Source organism: Sander lucioperca, chromosome 3 (genome assembly GCF_008315115.2).
Source record: "Sander lucioperca isolate FBNREF2018 chromosome 3, SLUC_FBN_1.2, whole genome shotgun sequence".
Classification (NCBI taxonomy): Eukaryota; Metazoa; Chordata; class Actinopteri; order Perciformes; family Percidae; genus Sander; species Sander lucioperca.
In genome coordinates, this window is record NC_050175.1 from 21,254,073 (window position 1) to 21,277,715 (window position 23,643).

Here is a 23,643-nt window from a genome sequence, read left to right on the forward strand (position 1 = left end):
AGGGTGTTATCTGACGTATCTGCCGTGCCTCCCCTCTTCAGGAAAACCTTCGTCAGTATGTGGACCGTATCTTCAATGTTATCACCACCTCTGGTGTTCGTTGCCCCACCGTCATGTGCGATATCTTCTTCTCTTTGAGAGAGTCCGCTGCCACGCGTTTCCAAGGTAACTCACCTCCTGAATGACTTAGAAGTAACATGGGAAAGAAGAAGAAGACGAGCTGCTATTAAGGAACAGGAAATAGACAATAAAGAACTGGATGTGCGAGGTGTCCAAGGACACTTTCTTCTTTTTGTGCTCTGCTATTTGTGTCAACCCTGAAAACACTTAAGGCCTCCCACACACTTATTATGGTTATATGTGGAGTATAGAGTATGTACACCCAGTGTCACATACTGTGCTGCCTCCTGCTGGCTGTCACAGGGCACAGCAGTCACAGAAGGAACAAGCTGTTACGACGAAACATATATAATTTATTATTATAGTCATTAGTTAAAATCTAATTTTCTATATAATTCAGACATTGAACAAATCTGCTTTTCTTGTTCCAGACTGACTGTATATGGAATGTAATTTAAGCAATTTTTCTTCATTTTTTTCTTTCTGCTCTATAGTTGACCAAGATGTCCGATACACAGCAGTGAGCAGTTTCATTTTCCTGCGTTTCTTCGCTCCAGCCATCCTCTCCCCAAACTTGTTCCATCTAAGGCCGCACCATCCAGTGAGTCTGATTTTTAAAACAAATACACAGCCAACAAACATATGAAGGGTATATTTGCAAAATGAGATATATTCGTTTTTATTTTTTCCCCTGAGTTATATATTTTTGTGTATGCAATCCAGGGAATATCAAACTGATTTTGGGTTGTTAAATAAGGTACCTCAGTTTTTTACATCTTAATAAATCATGTTTGTTTGTGCACTCAAGGGAATTTCAATCAATATGCCGTTGATTTATTCATTTTAGGAATGGCTTTTATCTATTTTTGCAAATATATATATGTATATATATATATATATATATATACATATGCATATATCCTTCTGAAAATAAGTGCTGCTGGAAATATTTAGCAAATCTTGTTCATTCTCGACCTTGGAAACAGTAGCTTTCAAATATATTTCATGACTTTCCTCAGCAGAGTTAGTTTTGTTAGAAATGTTTAGTTCATTTATTTTTAGATAATCTATTTATGTTCAAATTTCCACATCAAGGACTTCTCGTGCCTGTTGGGGTAAAAGCTGAAGTTTAGTGTTCTCTACTTTGGAAACAGTAATGTTTTGTTGATATATGTTTATATGTGTATTTCATATTGCTAATAGCTACAGTGCTTTTATGGTGATAGCTGATTTCTCGAGATTTGATTTCATGTCTTTTTGTGTCCCTAGGATCCTGCCACCTCTCGAACCCTCACCCTCATCTCCAAGACTATCCAGACCCTGGGAAGTCTCGCCAAGTCTAAATCTGTGAGTTTCTCTCATTAAAGTGTATTTTTCTATTTTCATTCCTGTAACTGAACTGAGACTTCATTTCACCTTCTTCTCTCTGTCACTCTTTCTTTCCATACTTTTTCCGTTCAAGGCCAATTTCAAAGAGTCTTACATGGCTGCATTTTACGAGTACTTCAATGAGCAGAAATATGCGGACGCTGTGAAGAATGTGAGTATTTCGATTGTTTTCTTGTTACATGCAAAAAAATCTCTGCCAGGTTTGTAGACACACAATCAGATATTGTCTTGGTCTTGTATGTCAGATGAGGATAAACTCAGAGAAATGGGTAATGAAAGAGTGGAGACATTTGAAAAGAACTGAATAAGTGGAGTGGATAGAGGAGGGTTTTCATGGTTGGAAAGAATGTAGTTACTTGGATGTCATGTGAGAGGGAACAAAAGTTACCTCCACAATAAATATATTGATATATGACATCCTTTACTTACCTTCATAGTTCCTGGATTTGATCTCCACCTCTGGCAAATGGGATCAGAAGAGTATTGAAACACCAATCATGCTGAAAGAGGGGTAAGGAGCCAACTTATTTTTAAACCGATATTAATGGAAAGAAACACCCCACATAAAAAAGAGTCTATAAAAAGCTCTCTCGATACCACTGCTAAGAAGTCCTACATATGTGATATTAGATTAATGTAGATAATTTATGGAACAGTAATTTGAGATTGTGTAATCGTATGTACTGTGGCTGTTACGATAACTTCAGTCACCTTTTCACTGCCAGTTGAGAAGCTTCAATGTTTCTCTTTTTACCACCTCATTTAGGTTGTCTTGGCACTTGTTTCTAGCTTTTGACAGTTGACAGTTGGGTTGACTATTAACGCTCAACTGTCCAGACTCGGGGAAATAACTCAAAGGAATAGTTCCACATTTTGGGAGAGAAGATTGATACCACTTACATGTCTGTACGGTAAATGTTAAGCTAAGGTGAGCAGCCAGTTAGCATAACTAGAAGCAGGGGGAAACAGTTAGCCTGGCTCTGTGCAAGGGTAACTAATAATACACGGAATCTATTGTTTGTTTAATTCATACAAAAGTAAAAACAAAAGAAAAAGTGTAAAAACAGTTACTCTCCGTTTTACAAGGGACTATTTCTTGACTGGCCTGAAGCCAGTAACTTACTGGATTTTCCGCCAGTTGCCTGGCAACTGCTCAGGAGCAAGAACCCACATAACCATAAAGGGGCACATTTTCCCTTTTAAAGTTTAGTTCAGTTTCTGTATGAAATAAACAAAGAAGATATAACATGTTTTAGTGAGCTTTTAGAGGAGCTGGCAGCTGGACTGTTGTGATCGTTGGACATAGCCACACTAGCTGTTTCTGGCTGTTATGCTAATATAAGCTAAGCCAACCAGCTGATGGCTGTAGCTTCATATTTATCATACACAGACACAGATACATAGTGGTATCAATCTCCTCATCCAATTCGGCCAGAAAGTGAATTTGTGTATTTCCCAAATTGTCAAACTAGTCCTTTATGTCGTCAATAAAGTGGAGCTGGATTTTACCCTTACCTTTTTAATTTTTTTTTACACCCTCATGGTGTGATTCATTTCCAAAGTGACCCGTTACAGTTAAAGATAGACCTGTGGCTGTAAACTGAGCCCTCTCTAACAACACATGGGCTGTTGATTTGATGGCATTTCTAATGAGGCTGTAAAGGGAAGGAGAGTTTCCAGTTGACAGTAGCTGTGCCAGCACCTCGCTCATCAACATCCCCACCCTCTTTTGTTTCTGCTACCGGGCGTAGGAGTGTAAAACTCACTATAAAGAGGGTTGATGGGAAGGGGTCAAAAGGCACCAAGGGCAGGTAAGAGCTCTCTGCATAAAGGTTTTGCCCTTGTGACCCCCTGTGTATGCACTGCAACCCCCCACCAAATCAAGCTGGCCATTTTCTCTCCCACCAACTTCATGCGCTACTGTAGATGCTGCTGCACCTTACTTTATATCTGTTACACCGTCTGGCACTGTGTGATGGATTTTACTCTTTCTGCAATTACACGGCAGTAGGCCGGTGCGTACAGTGACTGTTATGGTATAAAGTAAGGTGTTTACCTTTACGGTTGTAAGCCCCCACTAGTGCTGATAGCCCTTCTCGATTCTCGCCATGCCAGACATGGTTAGTGTGACAGTGACAGCAGGGGTTAGTTACTGTACAAACAGTTCTGGGATCTCATATCTGACCGCATCCTGACCCTTTATCCCCTTTGTCCAGAGTGTGACTATATCACTATCATACACATTAGAGTTTCCAGCACAGCTGCAGGTGTGAAACCAGCACGTTCTTGGCTCAGTAGTGTGAAAAGAGTACACGGCTTCCTGGTGGAGAGTAGTAATTTTGGTGTTTATAACTCTCCTGCTTCATATTACATGTATGCTTTGGCCCTCAAACTCAAAACAATGACATCCTGGTGTTTACTCTCCCTTAAAGGACCATACCAGTGGTTTGCATGTTTTAGCCCATTAACAACAAATAGTGAATACATCACATCCCTGTCAGACATTTTCCAAAGCATGCCATCATTTGTTAGATTGATTTCAAGTTCCGGTCCCTTTACTAGTTTCATTTATTTAATTACACTGTGAGAATGAATTTACAGATATTGGAAACTCCTTTGAGATAGAAAATCCATCACAGTGGATTTATGCATGTATTTATTGATCTATTGGTTAATGAGTTGCGAGCTGAGTAAACAAGTTTAAACATTGTTAAAAGTTTAATGTAATTGTCTTGTAGGGCTGCAATTAACAATTATTTTCCTTATCAGGAAAATATTGGAACATCCAATGAGTCCATTGTGACATCTTCAAAAGTATTGTTTGGTACAACTAACTATCCAAAAACCAAAGCAATTTAGTTTATAGTGATATAAAACACAGAAAAGCTGCAAATTGGAAAAGCAGGAAACAGACATTTCATGGCATTTTTGCTTTAAAAATGATTATTAAATGATTAAAATAGTTGACGATTCGATTTTTGTTGAACAACGAAATGATGTATCAGCTCTAATTTCTTGCATGGATAAATAAAGCTCAGAGGGTCAGGGCATCCTTCAACACACCAACCGTTACAAAATACTCCCTGTCTACGACAGCATTACCACGTGACATGCAAATATAACCTTGATGTAAAAATAAACATGACATGAATTGTTCAGTGTGATGGATTAGCTATCTCAAGTTTCAAGTCTCTCCATGTCAATTTTCATAATGTACTGAAACAAAATGGAAACCAGTGGAAGGAAATCAGTCTGAAATCTTGTGTTGTGATTTGGCAAAAACTCATTTGTGATTTATACACAATTTGTATGTAATGGGCTAAAATATGCAAAAACACTGTAACCTTTGATCCGCTGACCCATCTTATTTTTCACTCATAGACTGTTAAATCTATGAGTGCTTTACTGATGTTTTTTTACATGTACAGCAGCCATGAATGCAAGGAACTTCAAGCATGTGAACGGAATGATAAATGTAGACTAATGACTGCACAGGATTCCTTTAAGCAGAATGGAATGGTTTTTACCAATTGTTTTATGCAAAGTAATTCATTTATACTTAGGTACTGCACTGTTTTAGCACTTAATTAAGGGATGCATTGTGCCAAATAAATAAAAATACTGTGATATATTTAAATACTTCTGTGAAACATGAGCTCATCTGTCAAGGTTTTCAGTGGCATTTCTCTCACCCATTTCCCCTCAGATTTATGATAAAGAGGGCACAAGGGAGAAACCGGTTTGGAATGAAGAACTTCAAGAAGAGATGGTTTCGCCTCACCAATCACGAGTTTACCTACCACAAAACAAAAGGTGCGGTCAAAGGTTCTAAGAATCTCCTTACAGTTTGCATTGTTGCCTCGTCTGTTTATGTCGTTGCGTGTGCTTGTGTAAGAATCGGCAGGAGGGAGAGAATCTGCTGAATATACGTTTAGTCTGAACACAATGTGCATTCAACACATATGGTGGAGATTAAGTTACTGAGCAGGCAAGACATTTGTGCTGCATCCTAACAAAATGGGCCAAAACATAGAGACAAGCTGTTTCTAAATCCCATACTACATAACAGGTTTTTCAAAAGTGACAAAATGAAGTATACTTATATAGTCAGTATGGAGACTAAAAAACATTTATTTATTTTTTATTTTGCTGTTGATGCGCACTGTTGTCCCACGATGCAATGCACAAAGAAATGCCAGACTAACATTGTATTTTAATTAACTGAAGTTAGTAAATGTAATTATCATGTTACATATTACTCCATCCTTAACTTTTTATGTCATTTCTCATGTCTGATATGTTTCCTTCTACATCCAGGTGAGGGCGCTCTGTGCAGCATTCCCATAGAGAACATTCTGGCTGTAGAGAGGCTAGAGGAGGAGTCTTTTAAGATGAAAAATGTAAGGACCCCACACAGCCATTAAATCTGTGGTGCTTTGCACGTTTGGCCCAAATCACTCAAGTATTTAAATTCTCCCCTCACTTGCTGTTCCTTCTTCCCTCCTCCAGATGTTCCAGGTTATTCAGCCGGAGCGGGCGCTCTACATCCAGGCCAACAACTGCGTCGAGGCACGCGACTGGATCGACATCCTGACCAAAGTCAGCCAGTGCAACCGCAAACGCCTTAGCACTTACCATCCTTCAGCCTACCTCAACGGCCACTGGCTCTGCTGCAAGCTCTCAGCAGACGCAGCCCCCGGGTGTACGCCCTGCACTGGGTACGTAAAGTTGTCAGAAATCCACCCAGCATCAGGTTTCCTTTTCTTTTATTTCCACTCTCTTATCCTCCTGTATGCATCTGTTTTCAGCAGTCTCCCAGCAAACATCCAGCTGGACGTAGATGGAGACAGAGAGACAGAGAGGATCTATTCCCTGTTCAGCACATACATGACCAAACTGATCAAGATGCAAGGTCAGACGCTGACACAAGTGGTTTTAAGTGTTTGTGAGCATGCACCTGTTTGATTGCACATTTCCCATGTTTATTTTCACATTGTCGCTTTTGTTCTGTCTCTCACTCTTCTGCCTGCTGTCTTCCCTTGTAGAGGCCTGTGGCAGTAAGTCTGTGTACGACGGGCCCGAACAGGAGGAGTACTCCAGCTTTGTCATCGACGACCCCCAGGAGACCTACAAAACCCTGAAACTGATTGTTTCAGCTGTGCAGACCTTGGAGCATCAGCACACCAAGTACAAACGTGACAAGTTCAAGAAGACAAAGATAGGCAGCCAGTAGGTGGTTTGTTGTTTATTCATGCTTGTAGTTGTTTTGTTATAAACTACAGTTATTTTATATAAAATGCAATGGAGGCTTAGACCTGTGGGGAAAATGTTGAGTGTAAAATCTAGTTCAATACCGAGCAACTTTCCCTACGGACCAGCAGGTGGTGCAGCCGTACAGTTCACAATTGCCTGTTATTAATGTACAAAGTATGTTGGAAATTGAATGTAGCCCTTTTAACATAATATTGGCATCATAATTTTTGCCTCCGGCTCTGCTCAGCACTTGATGATCTTGCCAGAAAATGTTGTTATTTATGTTCTATTTTTAGCCCCAAAAATCACTCTGTAACCCCCTGCCAACAACTAAACACCATCTTTCTCTTTGTTTCCTCAGGGAGCATCCGATTGGAGACAAAAGTTTTCAGTGCTACGTCCGCCAGCAGTCTGAGAGCTCCACCTACTCCATCTAGCCCTGTGTACAGTTTCTATGATGCCCAGAACCAGCCAGAATATTTCCTTTACTGCAAAGAAAATCCATCTTAACAATGCTCCATATCTAGTATTCAGTTTTGAATCTTTTTTTTTCTCCTGAAAACAAGATTTAAAAAAAAAAGTCATTAAGGTGAGATCATTTGACTTATTTCCAATGCAATTTATCCATTCTTCAAGGAGAATATTTCACTTTTTAAAGACTTTTCAGGAAGCTAGTGAAGCTGTTTCAGAAATGAGTGTCACCTGACTGGCTTATTTGTTTCGCTTTAAGGAGAATAAGAGTTTTAAGAGTCAATACCAGACTGAACGAGCTGTGTAGATGGACTTTTTCTTTGCAGTGTCTCAAGATGCATCACTCCAAATTTGGAGAACAGACCTCAGATCAGAACAGTTGTGGAAGAAAGGAGGGATACAAATGAAGAGATAATCATACCATACATCTATGTGGGTCTCCTGTCTGTGATGTGTGATGAGAGAAACAAACATACGTTTTCACTGGACAGTTTTGACAGTGACCAACACGCACTTTAATCGCCTCTAAATCTATGGATGAACAAGCCTCGCAGCACACTTTCAAAAAGCTTATTTTATCTGTTTGATTTGTATTTGGTTATTTTAATTGTTGAAATGTTCCGTTGTATTTCACTTCAGAAGGTAGGAAGGACTGTCATTTTTCCCTCTTTGGTAGTGTTGTCCGCATGTTTTTTTTTTTATTGTTTTTTTTTTTTTTTTCCCCAACCTCCTCAGGGAGGCTGTGAAGGTCGAGGGCACACAAGAAGTGATTGTTGGGACCAAGCACAGCCGAGAGCAGCTTGATGTCATCAATGTTATCTATCAATTCTATCCCTCATTTCATTATTAATCCTTATCATCAACGTGCTAACACATGTATAGGTTCAAGTTTTCACGTTTCATTTGAAGCTTTGGTCTGTTGTGGTTGGATATCATGCTCCTGTGCAGCCAGTACCTGGGCTGAAGGAATAGATTTTTTGGAGAGTTCTGACACTTGAGTCAGACAAACCCATTGATGCCTTTTTTCTGTCTTCATGGGTTTCAAGTTGCAGCTCCTCTAAAGTTAGACAAAATACACTGGATGGCTATTAAGTTAAACTCCATCTTGATCTCCATCGATGAACAAAGGATATTATATAATGTCCAACTGCAGAACCAGTTTCTGTTGATATTAAGGCCAGATTAACCCACGAGGGGCTCAGGGTAAAACCTGCTGTGGACCCCTGTTGACTCTCACGATCATGAATTGTGAATTTGTGCATAAGCACAAATATATTCAGTAAAACACATTGTGTAACCACAATATAAACAGGAAATAATATTTTGCTAACAATATCTTCTCAGCGGCCACTTTATTAGGTGCACCGTTACAATCTATTGCAAATCAGCTCTGTCATAAATTCAGCCTTGACAAACTTTATAATGTTTCTTTTTTGGTGACATTGTTAGAAATGTGTTTTTTGTATTACTGAGTTCAAAGTTAAAGGTGGTGTTGTTCTGGACTACATATTATTGAGAGGTGTTTCTATTTTTTTTTAGGTCCGTATTTACATACAGTTCATGAGTTGGGCAGAATAAACACCTCTGAATATAATGCAGTTCAGAACAACCTCATCTCTAACTGTGAACTCAATAATAAACATATAACTAAATGACGCCTCTATGACCTCTAAAAACCTGAACATTATAGGCATCATTAAAGTAGACTTTATGTATTGGATTGCATTAGACTGTACATGGATACATAATAAAGTGGCCACTGAGTGTAAATAGTATGAAGTGTGCATAAAGGATTAATAAACACATTTTGAAATTCACGAAATTATAACAAACTATTTGCCACATGCTGAACCTAGAGCCTTTGGGCTCCTGTAGGTCTGTGGCCCTGGGCAGTTGCCCATTTTGCCCAGTTGGTAGTCAAACCTTGGTTAGCATGCACACACATCCATATTGGAAACATTTCATTGATTCAGTTGCAGGTTCATATGAATGGAAAACTGTGTATTTTGCGGCTTTTAAGAGGTGGTGATATTTGTTCCCGACGTCCACTAATTGAGCCTCAGCTTGGCTAAGATCAGCATTTAACACACCCTCAAACTGCATGCAGACATATTAAAGGCATACTTATGTATGTTTCACACTGTGTAAGTAGAAAAAGTTGTTAAAGCCAAACTATCCCTTCAACTGTCAAAGCAGAAAATACATGTTAGCACAGCTAACATGTAGCTAACAGCTAACAGTTTTTAGGTTCTAATTAACTGATATACTAACATTTTACCAGTCTTGTCTGAACTTATGATTGTGAAATGGATAGTTACTAGTAAGTTAGCTCTTTCTTACTTTGGAAAAGTTGCGCCCTGTAGTTTTAAACCTATTTATATGCATTCCTCTGAGAAACTGCCTGCTGTGAATCTTACCAGTAAGCACCCCAGAATCTGTTAAAGGTACAGGATTTATTGTTATTGTTTTGTGTTGTTCTATGCTTCCTAAAGGCAACCAATCTCATTGGCTTTTATATTCATCAGCACTCACTCTTGCCAAAACCAGTGCATTTGAAGAATAGTTGTAGTCACAGCGACGGTAGCCTCCACAGTCACTTCTATGCGACTACGACTACAACCACAACAAATTTTGTATTTTCATATTAAGTACCTGGTTATGTAGCCTCATGGGTGTTCCCGTGATCACAGGATCCCAAACAGTGCCAGTCATCACTTTTATAAAATTCTCTTTTTAAAAAGCAAACAAAAAAAGTCATTGTTTTGTTATGTTTTTTATATATCTCAAAACCTATACTGTTTTAAAAACAGACGAGTAATTATTCCGATGACATCTTTTTCTTTGTCGAATGTGTTGATTTATGAACTATAAGAAAGGTTCTCAACAGTTTGACTCTGTTTTCTATTGTCTTGTCATACAGAAATCTTGCTGTGTACCCGAATCGAATGACTGTGGTGTGTGTGTTTTGTGCGTATGTGCGTGTTTGTGAGTGTGCATTTGTCAGTATGTGCATGAGTGACTGACATGATGAGTTGTATTGCCAATTGAATTACCCCAGTGTTACAAGTCAGGAAAGGCAGAGTCCCACACAAAATCACTGCCTGTAATTATACTAAAGACTGTAGTAAGAGTGTGGAAACACTGTTACTGTACTCTGGCCTGATATGGTGTATATCCTCTTTCCTCTTGTATAGAACCACTGTTCCATGTCAAGGAACCTTTGCCAATATATTGTCCCCACTCATTTTATGTATGTATCACAGTAATAACATTGATGAAACATTAAGAGAGCAGCGCTGCTGTAACCTCTGAACTTTGGTGAGTGTTTGTTTCCACCAGTCACTAACTCTCCTCAGGTTTGTGAAACTCAGCACTGCGTGTTTTTTTGCCAAGAGCGAGGAGACTCAGACTGAAGTATTAACCACCAAACCGTTCTGTCTCTCATTCCAAACTTGGTAATCATATTTGTTGTCATTTTCAGCAAAACGTTCCCAGAAACATCGGCTGAATTGGTAGGTTAATGCCAGTTACAGTAACAGCAACTCCTCCACCCTGAAGTCCACAAAAGGGATTATGCAATTATGGTGTTTCAGCATGCAATAATAGTAACAACCCCTCAATAAGCCCATCAAATTATCAACGCACATCTGCTGACCTTTTGCAGTGAAATTCCTCCTTGGATAAACACATACCATAAGGGAGAACAGTGTATTTTACAAATATTTTAAAAGTATTAAAATAAGCCTGTTATATGTGTATATAAAACAGTTGAATGAATGGTGAAAATGTGATGTGTTTTTTTCCCCCTGAATAACTAAATGAAACCAATATTAATGCAAATGTGGTGTCTTTGTCGTTGTGTAAAACGGTGCAGTCTGCCTCCTAACCATACTGTACAGACACACATCAAGAGCTTCATTTTGTTTCAATTAGTAAAGATGTTTTGTAAAATCGTGTGTTTAGCTGTGGTGCAGAAACATTTATGTTTTCTTTGTGTCCATTGTTTGGGTCCAGGTTTTGCCTTTTACGAATCAATTATTCCAGAACTTTTTCACAGCATACATTTTGACATGACATACCAGGAAAATCACAGGTCTAATTAATAACATAAGTGAATATGCACATTCCTGGTAGGGCTTAATCGGACAAATGGAACAGAACTAATTATTGTTATTTCTTTCACCTGTGCTTTTACTTCCATGAAAAGTCCAAGATCTACGATCAATTTCAGACAAATGCCTTCTAAATGATGTTGAGCTATTTACTAGGGATGTCCTGATCAGGTTTTTTTGCCCTCGAATCCGAGTCCGAGTCATTTGATTTTGAGTATCTACCGATACCGAGTCCCGATCCGATACTTCTATAATATATAAAAAAAGAATAAAGAAGAGCGAAAAAACAGATCCAGGATGTTCCTTATTTTTTATTTAATTCACCTTATTTTAACATTCAACAACTCTGTTAACAAACAGAGCCCTTCTGTTACATATCTCACAGTTTGCTATGGCAATGTTGTTGTCATCAACTTTATAATACCTCCAGACCGCAGACATACTCGCACTTTCCGCTTCAAGCTGCTTCCGTGTTCTACTTTGCCGGCATTTAACCAATAGCGTCTCTGCAACAAAGTGATGTCATGCCGCACACGTTGCTGTTTCTGTGTGGAGTCAAAAGGGTCTAACTCATTACTATAGATGTGTTAAAGAATAATGAGAACATATATACATATATATCCGAGTCCTGATCGGGAGGTAACGGCCGATTCCGATCGAGTCTGAAACCACGTGATCGAGCCCGATTTCCGATCACGTGATCGGATCTGGACATCCCTACTATTTACCACTGTGGTCTATTGGCTTTTTCATAACTTCAAATGGATGTCATGTCGAATCAAATCCTTGTCCTAGTTTGTCTTGCATTTACTGCATGTATATGCTTATGCCAGTCTGTGTAAATGCTGCAGAAAGACCCCCATTATCCTAGTCTTTCAATGGAACATCAGACTGTTAATGAGTTTGCACCATAGTGCATTCATTTTTAGAATATTAATTGCAGACTCTCACAACACAACATGGCATATGGGATTCAAATTGCAATGTCATTCAATGAACCATAACATAAAGCCATTGTTTGTGCCAAAACAATATTTTTGGTATTATTAACGAATCATGTGATTCACTGTACATAATAGTAGTGCTGAACCCACTGAGAATCAACATGTAGCCTGTACAGCAGCTTCTTTTGTCTTATTGTGGAGATACTGTATGGTTGCATTGTTCAGAAAAGTAAACGTAGCATGCAGTGCAGAAATACTCTGTTACAAGTAAAAGACTTATTGATATAAGCATATCATAATGTATTTGTTTATTATATTTTGTACTATTAATCTGAATATGGAAAGTAACGTATTGATGCATTAATGTGTAGCCTATATCGCTTTAATGTTGCAGCTGGTAAAGGTGGGGCTTATTTTAATTACTTTATATACTGCTGGGTAGATTAACCTTCAATAATACATCATCATATCAGTTGAATTACATTTTGTATTAATAATCTGAATTCTGAAGTAGCTAGTTACTAAAGCAGTCGAAGAAATGTAGTGGAGTAAAAAGTAAAATATTTCCTTTGAAATGTAGGTCTGTTGAAGTATAAAGTAGCATAAAAGTAGGCCTACCTCAAAACTGTACTTCAAGGTGTGGTAGGCACTTTATTTTATGCGTCATTGTGCAAAAAAAAAAACATAATCATATTTCAGAATGTTGTAATTCAAGTGGTCTGTGAGAAAACTAGACTTCTGCACCTCCGCTTGTTTTCAGGTTCTCAGCAGCATAGACTGTAGCAGCGCCGTTGTTTTCAGAAAATCTAGCCGTCGGACTTTGGCCAATCACACGTCATTTCAGAGAGAGAGAGCGTTCCTATTGGCTGTTCTACGCATGGATTGCCAGGACGTCAAAGAGGGGAGAAGGATCCCTGCGGGAAGAGGTCTCGCTCTACTTCAAATACTGGTGTTTTTTTTTATTTTTGCACTCTACACACTGCACTTTTAATTAGGCCTACAGTACTTGAGTAAACAGACTTAATTTTCTACCACTGCTAGTAAATATAAAGTTGTCAAATAAATGTAGTATGTAATTATGGCGGTTGGCTGTATGCCAGGCCTGTAGTTTGTTGTGTGACTTTAACGTTTCTGTCCTCATTACTTATGAGCTACCATAGACTGTTGGATGCTACTAAACACCTTGCTTGACTAGCTAAATGATAAAAACTAACTAGAAAATATATATAAAACTTGCTCATAGACCATATTTACCTTCATATTTTTCTCCGGCTTATTTCAACCGGGAGCCACTCAACGCAGCAACAGGGGGGGCAGTGTGTGTGTGTGTGTGTGTGTGTGTGTGTGTGTGTGTGTGTGTGTGTGTGTGTGTGTGTGTGTATATGTGTGTGTAGCGCTCCCTAGCTGCCTCCGCTCAGACCCCTCCTGGCAGCCTCCTCCACTCCCCCCTGTCTCTACGAAAACACTTTCGGGAAGAATAAAGTTTTTCTGTGCTCAGCAGCCAGTCTTTACTCTGAGCCAAACCGTGGCCTAGCAGGAAGAACGGCTCGACTATGTGGAGAAAGAAACAGGCACTAGGGGAATCCTTGGCTTGTCTCGTATTTCTCGTGACGCTCGTCGATGCTCATCGATGTAAGTATGCAAGTGTTTGGGTTTTTGCGGTTTGCATTTTGAACCCTACGTAGTAAAGTAATTCACGGAATAGCCGGTTACAGTTTATTTAGTGCCAATGCCTCAGATTGAAAGCAGCTTTCAGCCTGAATGTGACAAGTTGGGAACGGTTTAAGGACTTTTATAACTTTTTAAGCAAACGGTCACTCAAAAAATAAGGGTGTAAGGGGTCGTGACTCCACACCGCGAAACACTGCTTGGACAACATGAGCTGCTTGTTAGGGGTTTCTGGGAAATAACGGTTTCGCAATGACCTTTTTTTCTATTCAAGCCAATTCACAGATTAATCATTTGGTTGTCCAGCCTTTGTCCGCGCATGCAGGCACATCAGCCATCTGTCATGAGGACTTGAATTCCTGCTGGGATCAGTCATGTGTTATCATGTATAGCTGCATATGCCTGGTTGTATTAACCGCACATGTGAGAATATTACTGCACAGTAAATAGGCTTCAGTTCTGGTTGTTGTGATAGCAAGCATGCAAACACTGATAATGAAAAGATAGCTTCATACTATATATTTAAGTGTGTGTGTGTTTATATGTCTTTGTATCTCAGTCCTGAGCCATAACACAGCCTCCCAGTTCCTGAGCAGGCACAAGAGAGCCAACTCTCTGTTTGAGGAGAGCAAGAAGGGCAACCTGGAGAGGGAGTGCATCGAGGAGCTGTGCAACAAGGAGGAGGCCAGGGAGATCTTTGAGAACCATCCAGAGACTGTAAGATAAGAACAGCAACCCCTGATCTTACTGGTTAGCTGTGTCCTGAGGGCAAAGTAGCCTGGTTCCAGAGTCCCCTGGAAGGGGATGAGAAAGAAGAACAAGTGAAATGTCAGAGATGGGTTAAACCGTGAAAGTGAAAGAAAATGCAAGTGATAGATCAGACTATGGCTGCAACTAACGATTCTTTTCATTATTGGTGAATTTGCTGATTATTTGTTTGAAGTATAACATGTCAGAAAATAGCAACAACAAAAAGAAAAGCCACTCACAGTTTGCCACAACTCAAGTTCACATCTTCAGATGTCATATTTTGTCCGACCCATCAGACGCTAAAACTTAGAAACATTTAATTTCCTTTCAGTATAATTCTGAAAAATGAAAACATGCAATGCAGATTTATCCTTTCTTTGTCTTTCTTTCCTTATTATTAAATGTGAATTTGAAATTTCTTGGTCAATCTTTTGCCTGTTTTTTTCCAGGAATACTTCTACCCCAAATATGTTGGTAAGTTTTCAGAATTTATTGTGTTTGTTTGTCATGTTTTAATATCAGTTCTGTTTTGCCTGTAGTAGTCTGTTCTAAAAAAAAAAAAAAAAAAACAACTCTTTGTTGCAGCTTGTCTGGGTTCACATCGTGTCGGCATCAACAACCAGAACTCGGATGCTATCCCCTCAGACCTTCGCACCTGTGTGAGAGGTGAGGGGCTTGTTACTGTAGTAGAAAATAGGCTAACAAAGGTTATACCCACCCGTGAAATGCTTTTGTAAAGGCTTTGATTACCATCCTGTGTGTGTGTGTGTGTGTGTGTGTGTCCACAATGGTTTGCTGCATGCAGAGATCAGTGACCAGTGCACACCACCTCCATGCTACAAGGAGGGTACAAAGAGCTGTGTGGATGGACAGGCCTCCTTCACCTGTGAGTGTAAACCCGGCTGGAAGGGGCCCCGCTGTGAGGACGGTAAGTTCTGATACATCATTTGGGATTTTAAATATTTTCGTTCAGCTTTTTAAATATGCATCTATCTGCTTTTTGTCAGTATTTTGTACTTGATAAAATAGGCTTGATGAATGTAACCTTTTGAAATGATTGAACTGGCTGCTGATAAATGTTGTGTGATGTGTTGACTGGGCAGACATCGATGAGTGTTCAGATCCTGAATTTCCAGCGGGATGTAACCAGAAATGTTACAACTTACCCGGTAGTTTCCACTGCATGTGTGAAGATGGCTACTTCATCAATGACAAAGTCAACTGCGTGGGTAAGACTCTATTTATTTTAGTTGCAATTTGTGCAGCTAAACTGCAATAATGTTATCAATCATTTGAAGTTTATTAATTTCAATTACACCAAAGGACAGAAAAGTACAGTTTCATGAACTGAATGTATGTGTGTGTGTGTGTGTGTGTGTGTGTGTGTGTGTGTGTGTGTGTGTGTGTGTGAGTGTCCTATATTAATGATTTATGTCACATATATGAAGACGTCCAGCTGTTACTACTAAGCAGCTGAGCAAGCAAACATGTTTATTATTCCTTAAATACCTCCTTTTTATTTAAACATATGGATGGTGGAACCCTTGCACTTCATAACAATAACTGTTGTCCAGCTGTTGTCCTCAAGGACTTGAACCATTTGTTATTTCTAAAGCTGACTGACCTGGGGCGACCTCTTATGTAACAGAATGTGAAAAGCTTTAACATCTGAAAAGATGTTCCATCCTTTTGGCTGTAAACAGACCATACTCACATGCTTGTTTTCTCATTTCGTTAATTTCTATCTGTCCTTTTTCCGTGTGGGCGGTTCACTCAGTGTTTATCTTTGAGTGTGTTAAGGCATGTTGAGTACAAAGTCTTCACAAACATGGACTGAGTCAGTTTGGTGAATTAGCTTTGTCCCTTTTTTTGATGGGCTGTCGAGATTTAGGAGACATTACATGAATGACTAGTTTTTATTGGCGCATTCAAGTTAGCTGCAGTTCATAATTATTTTCAATTAATCTGTCAAATATTTTTCAATGAAATCATTAATTTCTTCAACAGAATGTCAGAAAACATTCAAAAATGACACTCACATTTTCCCCAAGCCCCACGTGATATCTTCAAGTTGCTTATTTTGTTGGACAGTGTAAACGGAACTGCAGCAAATATTTGCAGATGAAAAATGGAAGTATAAGAGGTTGTAGTTATTGTCATTTCTGTAATATTTATTATTTTCACCCATGTACCAAAATTACACAACAACTCCATATAGTTTATTTGCAATTTTATTTTTTAATCAGGACTCAGACAGTTCATATTACAAATTCTCTCAAGACCATTTTCCCATTGTCACTGCTTATTTTCCAGATATAGATGAATGCCTGATGTACCCCAGCCTCTGTAAAGAACCGGCTAAATGTGTCAACACGCCGGGCATGTACGAGTGCCGATGTCCCCTGGGTTTCAAATATGACTTCGCTTCCAAATCCTGCAACGGTGAGACTAACCCTAACCCTAACCCTTGTTTCTTGCTGTCTTACTACAAAGAGTCTTATAGTTGGACAGGTGACAAATCAAATCTGAGTCAATTAACCAGTTTTTTTTTTGTATGTTTGAATCCCAATGACGGTACACATTTTGTAATCACACACTTTGAATAAAAAGCTACGATAGACATTGAACCAAAGACCACTGCCTGTACATTTTTCTCTTCCTGTCTTTTAGATATAGATGAGTGCGAGTTGAGTGTTTGCGACGGGACTTGTATAAACACAGTGGGCAGCTATGCGTGTCACTGTGATGGTCGTCAGGGTCTCCATTTGGCGAAGAATGAGCGGTACTGTGAAAGAATCCCTGTTTGTGTGGAGCTGACTGACGACAGACACAGTGAGATGCTTTACCTGGGGGAGCAGTTTGCAGGCCTTCCTGTCATCTATCTGCGCTTCCGTCTGCCGGAGAACACAAAGTGAGGGTCTATCACAAACACACACACACACACACACACACACACACACACACACATGTAGTTTACTTATTTTCTTAAAGGATCGTAATAATACTGTAATCTGTCAATGCCTGGAAAAGTGATTGGGCTAAATCATTGGTATAATGCAATTACATTTGCACATAATTACAGTTTACAGATTACTATGTAAACTCATATTTCTGTCTTTCCCTTTCTGGCTGTTAGGTTTGCAGCAGAGTTTGACTTCCGTACATTTGACCCAGAGGGAGTTGTGCTGTACGCAGAGTCCTCGCAGGACTCGTGGTTCATGTTGGGGCTAAGAGGCGGACAGATTGAAATCCAGTTCAGAAACCAGCACACATCCAAGGTCACCAGCGGGGGTAAAGCCATCAATGATGGACAGTGGCATGTGGTAAGAAAGAGCTGTAGCCCAGTAAGTCCCTACACATACTCAACTCGTTCCACTATGGTTAACGTAGTGGTAGCTGAAGTGCTAATCGATAAACTGAATTGATGGAAAGTGTGTGTTGTGTGTAACTGTAGGCTCTGGTGCTAAACTGTGTTGAGTCACAGTACAGTGAGAAAGAGTTCTGATGATATGTGAAACATGCAGATCTCTGTGGATGAACTGGAGAGCAGCATCAGTGTGAAGATCAGCAAGGAAGCTGTGATGAGCATCAACAGCCCTGACAGTCTCTTTACTTCAGTTAACGGCAAACTGGAAACCAAGGTCTACATCGCTGGTCTGCCCAACCGCACTGACAACATCATCAAACCTGTAAGGAGGTGGTCGTCTGAAAGCCCCCCACCCCCCGACCACATCTAATCGAATCACCTTAATAACATAGTCAAATGAATATATCAGAATTTACATTGGACCAGCTCCAAGCCAGTCTTGTAATGATTGTGTGTGTGTGTCCATTGATCCATTAGATCAACCCCCGACTTGACGGCTGCATCCGGGGCTGGAACCTGATGAATCAGGGAGCATCTGGGGTAAGGGAGGTCATCCGTGAGAAGAGGAGTAAACAGTGCTTTGTGCACGTGGAACGAGGGTCTTTCTTCACTGGTAAAGGACTGGCAAAGTTCGACATTGACTACAGTGAGTAAGTTAAGTTATACTTTATTAATCCCTATGGGGAAGTTTGGCATCTGCATTCAATCCATCCTAAATATTTTGGAGCATTGAGTAGCCACAGCACAGTGCCACAGGAACAAATGTAGTTTTGAGCATGGTGCCTCGGTTTAATGGCAGCAACATGAGTGTTATCAAGCATGTGTTTTTTTGGGAGACTGGGAGGAAAGAGAAGCACCCGGAAAAGGAAACACATGAACAAATGGAGCATACAATTCCACACAGAAAGACCCAAGTAGGTTGGTTTCGAACAAAGACCTGTCTTATGTAGTCATATAGACCAGCACAGCTGCTCAGTAGACATACCTGTATACTGTATAGTTGGTTCTGCTGTAGCTGTTACACTTGTATGTTCCATATATTCACTATCATGACAGAACTTCCCAGGGTTATAGGAACACAGACTTTCTAAAAAGACCATGTGATTTTAAATATTCAAAGATTTGAGTTGAGTAAAACTAGGAACATGTGATCCGTAAAAAACAAAATGTTCCTAAATGTCCAACCTGCCAAAAGAAATGTATTTGTGTTCTCCTATTTGTATGTGTGTAACTAGGTGATTCTGGGAGCTGGAATGTGGATATAAAGATGAACATACGTCCGTCCAGCAGCACAGGTGTACTCTTTGCTCTTGTCCAAAACAACACAGTCCCCCTGTCAGTCGCTGTGGTAACGCAGGGAGAAGATGCTGTGAGTTCATTCGCACTTTTGTTGGAAATAAGCACACATGTATCTCTCTGCATGTCGGCACACATATACATGTACAAGCACAGACACACATGGTTAAAATGTGCAATGTTATTGACCTCCATGCTCCAGAACCTGCAAGTGTTCTTGGACGGTGTCTCAGTGGCAACGCTGGACTCACTGATGTTGTGTTACCCTGACCGGATGACAGTGCAGCTGAATGTGACTCCCAAAGAAATCCAAATCTCAGCCAATACCTCCACTGTTACCTACATGAAGTCTGATGCCCTGTGGGAGGCACTGAAGCACCTCAACAGCACCATGCAGAACCCCATCAGTACATACATTGGTGGGATACCAGGTTAGTTTAAGTAGTAGGTAAAAGTACAAAAGTAACTAACTATGAGCATGATTTATTAGATATATATAGTCTCCACTAAAGGGCTAAATAACCTGGCTATAATAACTTCAGTATGAATGCCAAATGGTCCTCATCTATTTATAAGAAAGCTCTTTCAGAGATGTCATTGTCCTTATTAAAGAAGTTCAAAGCAAAGCTAAATGGAATAGCTTCTTGATTGTGCTGAAACAACATAACTGTTGGCAACTCTCGCTAGCGGCTGTACTTAGGCATAGTGGTGCTTTGAGCTAAATGCTAACATCAGCATGCTGTCATTCTCATAGTAGTCTATATCCTTCACGTTCCACTTCCGGGATTGCTTCGGTGCTGCAGGAAATTCCGCCAGATGCATGTATTTTCCGTTTCCTTCCGCTTTCTTTGTGTTGGAATTTTAAATTCTGTGGATTTATGAGGACTATTGTTGACTGCTTGGTAAATTGAGACAGCTAGCGAGAGTATCTGTCCAATTTTTCCAGTTTTCTCTCGCACGACTATTTTGCAGCGGCTGTGTGTGGAGTTTAGCACCGCCCATGACGATTCTGATTGGTTTAAAGAAATGCCATTAAACCAGAGCACGTTTTCCTCCCATCCCCGAATGCTATGTGGAGTAGCCAGACCCTCCTTCAGCACGCTTTGGAGGAGGGTCTGCGAGACTATTCACATTGTAACAATGCTAACATGCTGATGTTTAGCAGGTATAATGTGTACCATTGTCACATCTTAGTTAAGGTGTTAGCATTTGCTAATTAGCACTACACACAAAGGGACAGCTGAGGATGACGGAATTGTCAGTTTTACAGGATTCTGGTCATGCACCAAAACACTGGACAATTTACATTTTTGACCAGATGATGGCGCTAAAGTGATTACAATTCATCCTGAGAGGGACATGTTGTTGAGATATTTCACTTAAACCCAAATGCCAACCTCACGGTGGAGCTAGAGGAAAGCCTGAGGATCACCAAAATCATTAGGGACATTTCCTGGGAACCATGAATGTCTGTACAAAATGGCATGGCAAACCATCCAACAGTGGTAGAGATATTTTAGTCTGGACCAAAGTGATGGACCGACCAACAGACAGACCGATATTGTAATCCTCGGAAGCCATGGCTTAAAACTTTGTCATTCATCTTTGGCTTGGCTTAAAACTTGGCCATGGCTTAAAACTTTGTCAAATCTGAAATTCTTCAGATTTGTTGTTAAATAAATTACTAAATTAATGAATTCAGCAAAGTCAGTCTCTCCTGGGGTGTACTGGAATCTTTAATTTACACTCTTAGATTGTAGTAGCCTTCTTAAGTCAAGAAGTTATGACTCATCTCCATCCAGTGTAATGGTTGTTTTGGGGTAATGTTTTGACTAAAATTAAACTTTGTACATTAATGCAGTTCTCACCTCTTTTTTACCTGTTAATGTGTTATTTATTTTTATTGTTTAGCATGTTATAACCATGGTAGTAAAAAGGGCTACAGTATATTTACCACCATCTCTTGTTATTGTCATTCTCACTGACTGTCCCATTCGCTCTCTCTCTTTCAGATGCTGTCCCGTTACCTACCACCCCAGTGACGGCCTTTTACCACGGCTGCATGGACATCACTATCAACGGCCAGCAGCTGGACTTTGACATGGCTCTCAGCAAACATAACAGTATTAAGTCCCATTCCTGTCCTCCTTTGTCTGCCCCTGAGAGATACCCTGACGCACCGTACCCGCACAGAAAGTGACCTTAATTAACATCGCATTAAAAAGCCCTCACATTAGGCAGCATCCCACAGCGGCCACTTCTTGGGATATTTTGGAAAGAGAGATATATAAGAGGAGAGGTGATGGGAGGGAGGAAGAGGGCGAGAAAGAAGTGACAGGAAGAGGAGACGGAGGTAGACGGTTATGAATTTAAAAAAATGTTGTGGCAACTTTCACTCATGGGTTAATTCTAAGCTTTGTCTTGTGCTTTTCATCCGTACAGTATAATTGTTATTGTTATTTGTTATTTTTTTGAATGTCTTTTTAGCGAGCCACAACGAAAGCTGGCTTGCCAATGAGCTAGTTGGAAGCTGGATGACGTAGTTGTAGCAGTTTGTTGAAATGCTTTCCAAGAAATGGAAAAGAGTTTGAGTTTGAGTATGAAAGGAGCTGAGCTCTGTGGCACCCATACCATGTGTTGAGCAAGAGATGGTTATGTTTGTGTAGAAAAATAAACAAATGGTCACTGTTGACCAGGCTTTGAGACCACGTGCATCTTTTTCTCTGTTGTTGAATCATGGTACTATCTCTAAATTCCCTTTAATTCTGGTCTCATGGAGGCAAACGTCTGGAGACAACTACAAATTGTGGTTGTTGGTTGTGGCAGTGAAAACCACAGAGGAGAAAGCTGAGCCTCTAGGCTTTACATCCAATTCCTGTTGCATTTTCTTGTTTGAGACATCATCCCTAATTGGTGCTCTGCCTTCTTGAAGGGTTGCATTGGTTTAGTAACATTTAGAAACATGGTTTATAATTGTGTTGTACCCAGATCCCACCATGGTTGTTGGCGGATGTATACACCTCTTGTTATGGCTGGAATTACAAGACTATCTACAACTTTCTGTCCTCATCTTCAGGGTTCTCCCAGTTAGTTCAGAATTCACCTTTTATGTAAAACAAGCTTTAATATATAACTTAAATGTAGTTGTTCAGTGTTGTGTTTGTTTTAATAAAATTGGCCAAAGCAACTTGATAGTATTGCATTTCAACATTGCATCTATCTGCCCTCTTGCCACAGCCAGTGTGTGGTCGTCTATCATAAATCCTTGGTGACACAACAAACTCATATAGCAATTATTTACAAAACACTGTTTTGACCCAGGTGTGATTCCTCCTTCATTTTTTGCAGGGAATGAAGAAAGCATGGCACTGCACCATCATGCTCCATTCTGCCACCATCATTCCATTAAACTAGGTTGTCAAAATCATATTTTAATTCAATTTTAGCATATAATGCACACAGTACATGGTAAAACTTATTTATTTTACCATTTATTTGTAGCATCACGCCCATGAACGGGAGATTACTACAATAATTGTTAGAGGGCTATTACAAAATATTTGTTTATAATACCCTTCAATTTAGGGAATAATGTTCATAAGTCAATTTTTTTTGTAAACTATGTTTTTTACTGCTCAAAATTTACACTAACAATAAAACATGTAATTTTAAACATGTATAATGCTGCAACCTAAGCAGTACTAATTTAAGATTTCCTCTGGATTTTTCACTGTGTGATGATGATGAGCAATTTAAATCTTTTAAATGGAATTTTATTGTAACACCCTATATGACAAAACACAACACAACACGTGTGACACACTGGTCTAATGGCCTAGACAGAAATGGGAATACAGAGGAAAAGCAAATCAGTCAGCAAAGAGGACTGATGTGGGCATTACAGAGGAGTATGGAGTTATGGAGAAATGCGATAATGAAAGCAGGAAAGGGCACAAGAAACAGACCTGCGAGCACACCCTATTCAGGGAAAACAAAACAGAAAGAAAAATTACTTGAAAAAGGAAGATATGAGTCTAAAAATAAACTTCCCTGAAATTTTTGTAAGCTGTGTAATAACTGCTCTGATAGCACCATTAAAGTGGAGGAAGAAGCTCTCTGATCCTTAGTACTTATTTACTTAAGTAGTAATACCACAATTTAAAAATACTCCATTACAAGAAAAACGTCTAGATTAGCTATTGGGGTAATATGTACCACTTTAATGGCAAGCTTTCAAAGGTGAAGTTAATTTCAATTACTTCTGCTGAATAGA

At 39.6% G+C, this 23,643-nt stretch overlaps 2 protein-coding genes across 5 annotated transcripts in view; both read left to right on the plus strand.

Moving 5' to 3' along the window:
* The window catches only part of rasa3 (RAS p21 protein activator 3), a 58,449-nt gene extending 47,265 nt beyond the window's left edge, over nucleotides 1-11,184 (plus strand). For 2 of the 4 annotated variants that reach the window (XM_035999467.1, XM_031276559.2), the window contains exons 14-25: nucleotides 42-165; nucleotides 615-721; nucleotides 1,390-1,467; nucleotides 1,583-1,660; nucleotides 1,947-2,020; nucleotides 3,261-3,320; nucleotides 5,216-5,322; nucleotides 5,827-5,909; nucleotides 6,019-6,227; nucleotides 6,318-6,421; nucleotides 6,555-6,738; nucleotides 7,124-11,184. In XM_035999467.1, the coding sequence (XP_035855360.1) occupies nucleotides 42-165; nucleotides 615-721; nucleotides 1,390-1,467; nucleotides 1,583-1,660; nucleotides 1,947-2,020; nucleotides 3,261-3,320; nucleotides 5,216-5,322; nucleotides 5,827-5,909; nucleotides 6,019-6,227; nucleotides 6,318-6,421; nucleotides 6,555-6,738; nucleotides 7,124-7,199 (1,284 nt within the window). In that variant the 3' untranslated portion in view covers nucleotides 7,200-11,184. The remainder of the gene's footprint in view (nucleotides 1-41; nucleotides 166-614; nucleotides 722-1,389; nucleotides 1,468-1,582; nucleotides 1,661-1,946; nucleotides 2,021-3,260; nucleotides 3,321-5,215; nucleotides 5,323-5,826; nucleotides 5,910-6,018; nucleotides 6,228-6,317; nucleotides 6,422-6,554; nucleotides 6,739-7,123) is intronic. The other 2 variants (XM_031276560.2, XM_031276561.2) reach the window with 2 other exon arrangements.
* A 2,479-nt stretch (nucleotides 11,185-13,663) lies between these two features.
* Nucleotides 13,664-22,078, plus strand: pros1 (protein S). Its single transcript, XM_031276563.2, has 14 exons — nucleotides 13,664-13,921; nucleotides 14,517-14,674; nucleotides 15,157-15,181; nucleotides 15,293-15,373; nucleotides 15,513-15,635; nucleotides 15,811-15,936; nucleotides 17,021-17,149; nucleotides 17,378-17,618; nucleotides 17,844-18,030; nucleotides 18,232-18,396; nucleotides 18,552-18,720; nucleotides 19,310-19,443; nucleotides 19,573-19,801; nucleotides 21,383-22,078. Exons 1-14 carry the CDS (start codon nucleotides 13,843-13,845, stop codon nucleotides 21,568-21,570), a joined length of 2,034 nt encoding a protein of 677 aa, XP_031132423.1. The 5' UTR covers nucleotides 13,664-13,842; the 3' UTR covers nucleotides 21,571-22,078.
* The last annotated feature ends 1,565 nt before the right edge of the window (nucleotides 22,079-23,643 follow it).

Coding starts and splice junctions, on each gene's coding strand:
- pros1 (XM_031276563.2), top strand. CDS start 13,843: ATGTGGAGAAAGAAACAGGCACTAGGGGAATCCTTGGCTTGTCTCGTA. Junction 15,374..15,512: donor CCTTCGCACCTGTGTGAGAG/GTGAGGGGCTTG, acceptor TGCTGCATGCAG/AGATCAGTGACCAGTGCACA. Junction 17,619..17,843: donor CGTCTGCCGGAGAACACAAA/GTGAGGGTCTAT, acceptor TCTGGCTGTTAG/GTTTGCAGCAGAGTTTGACT.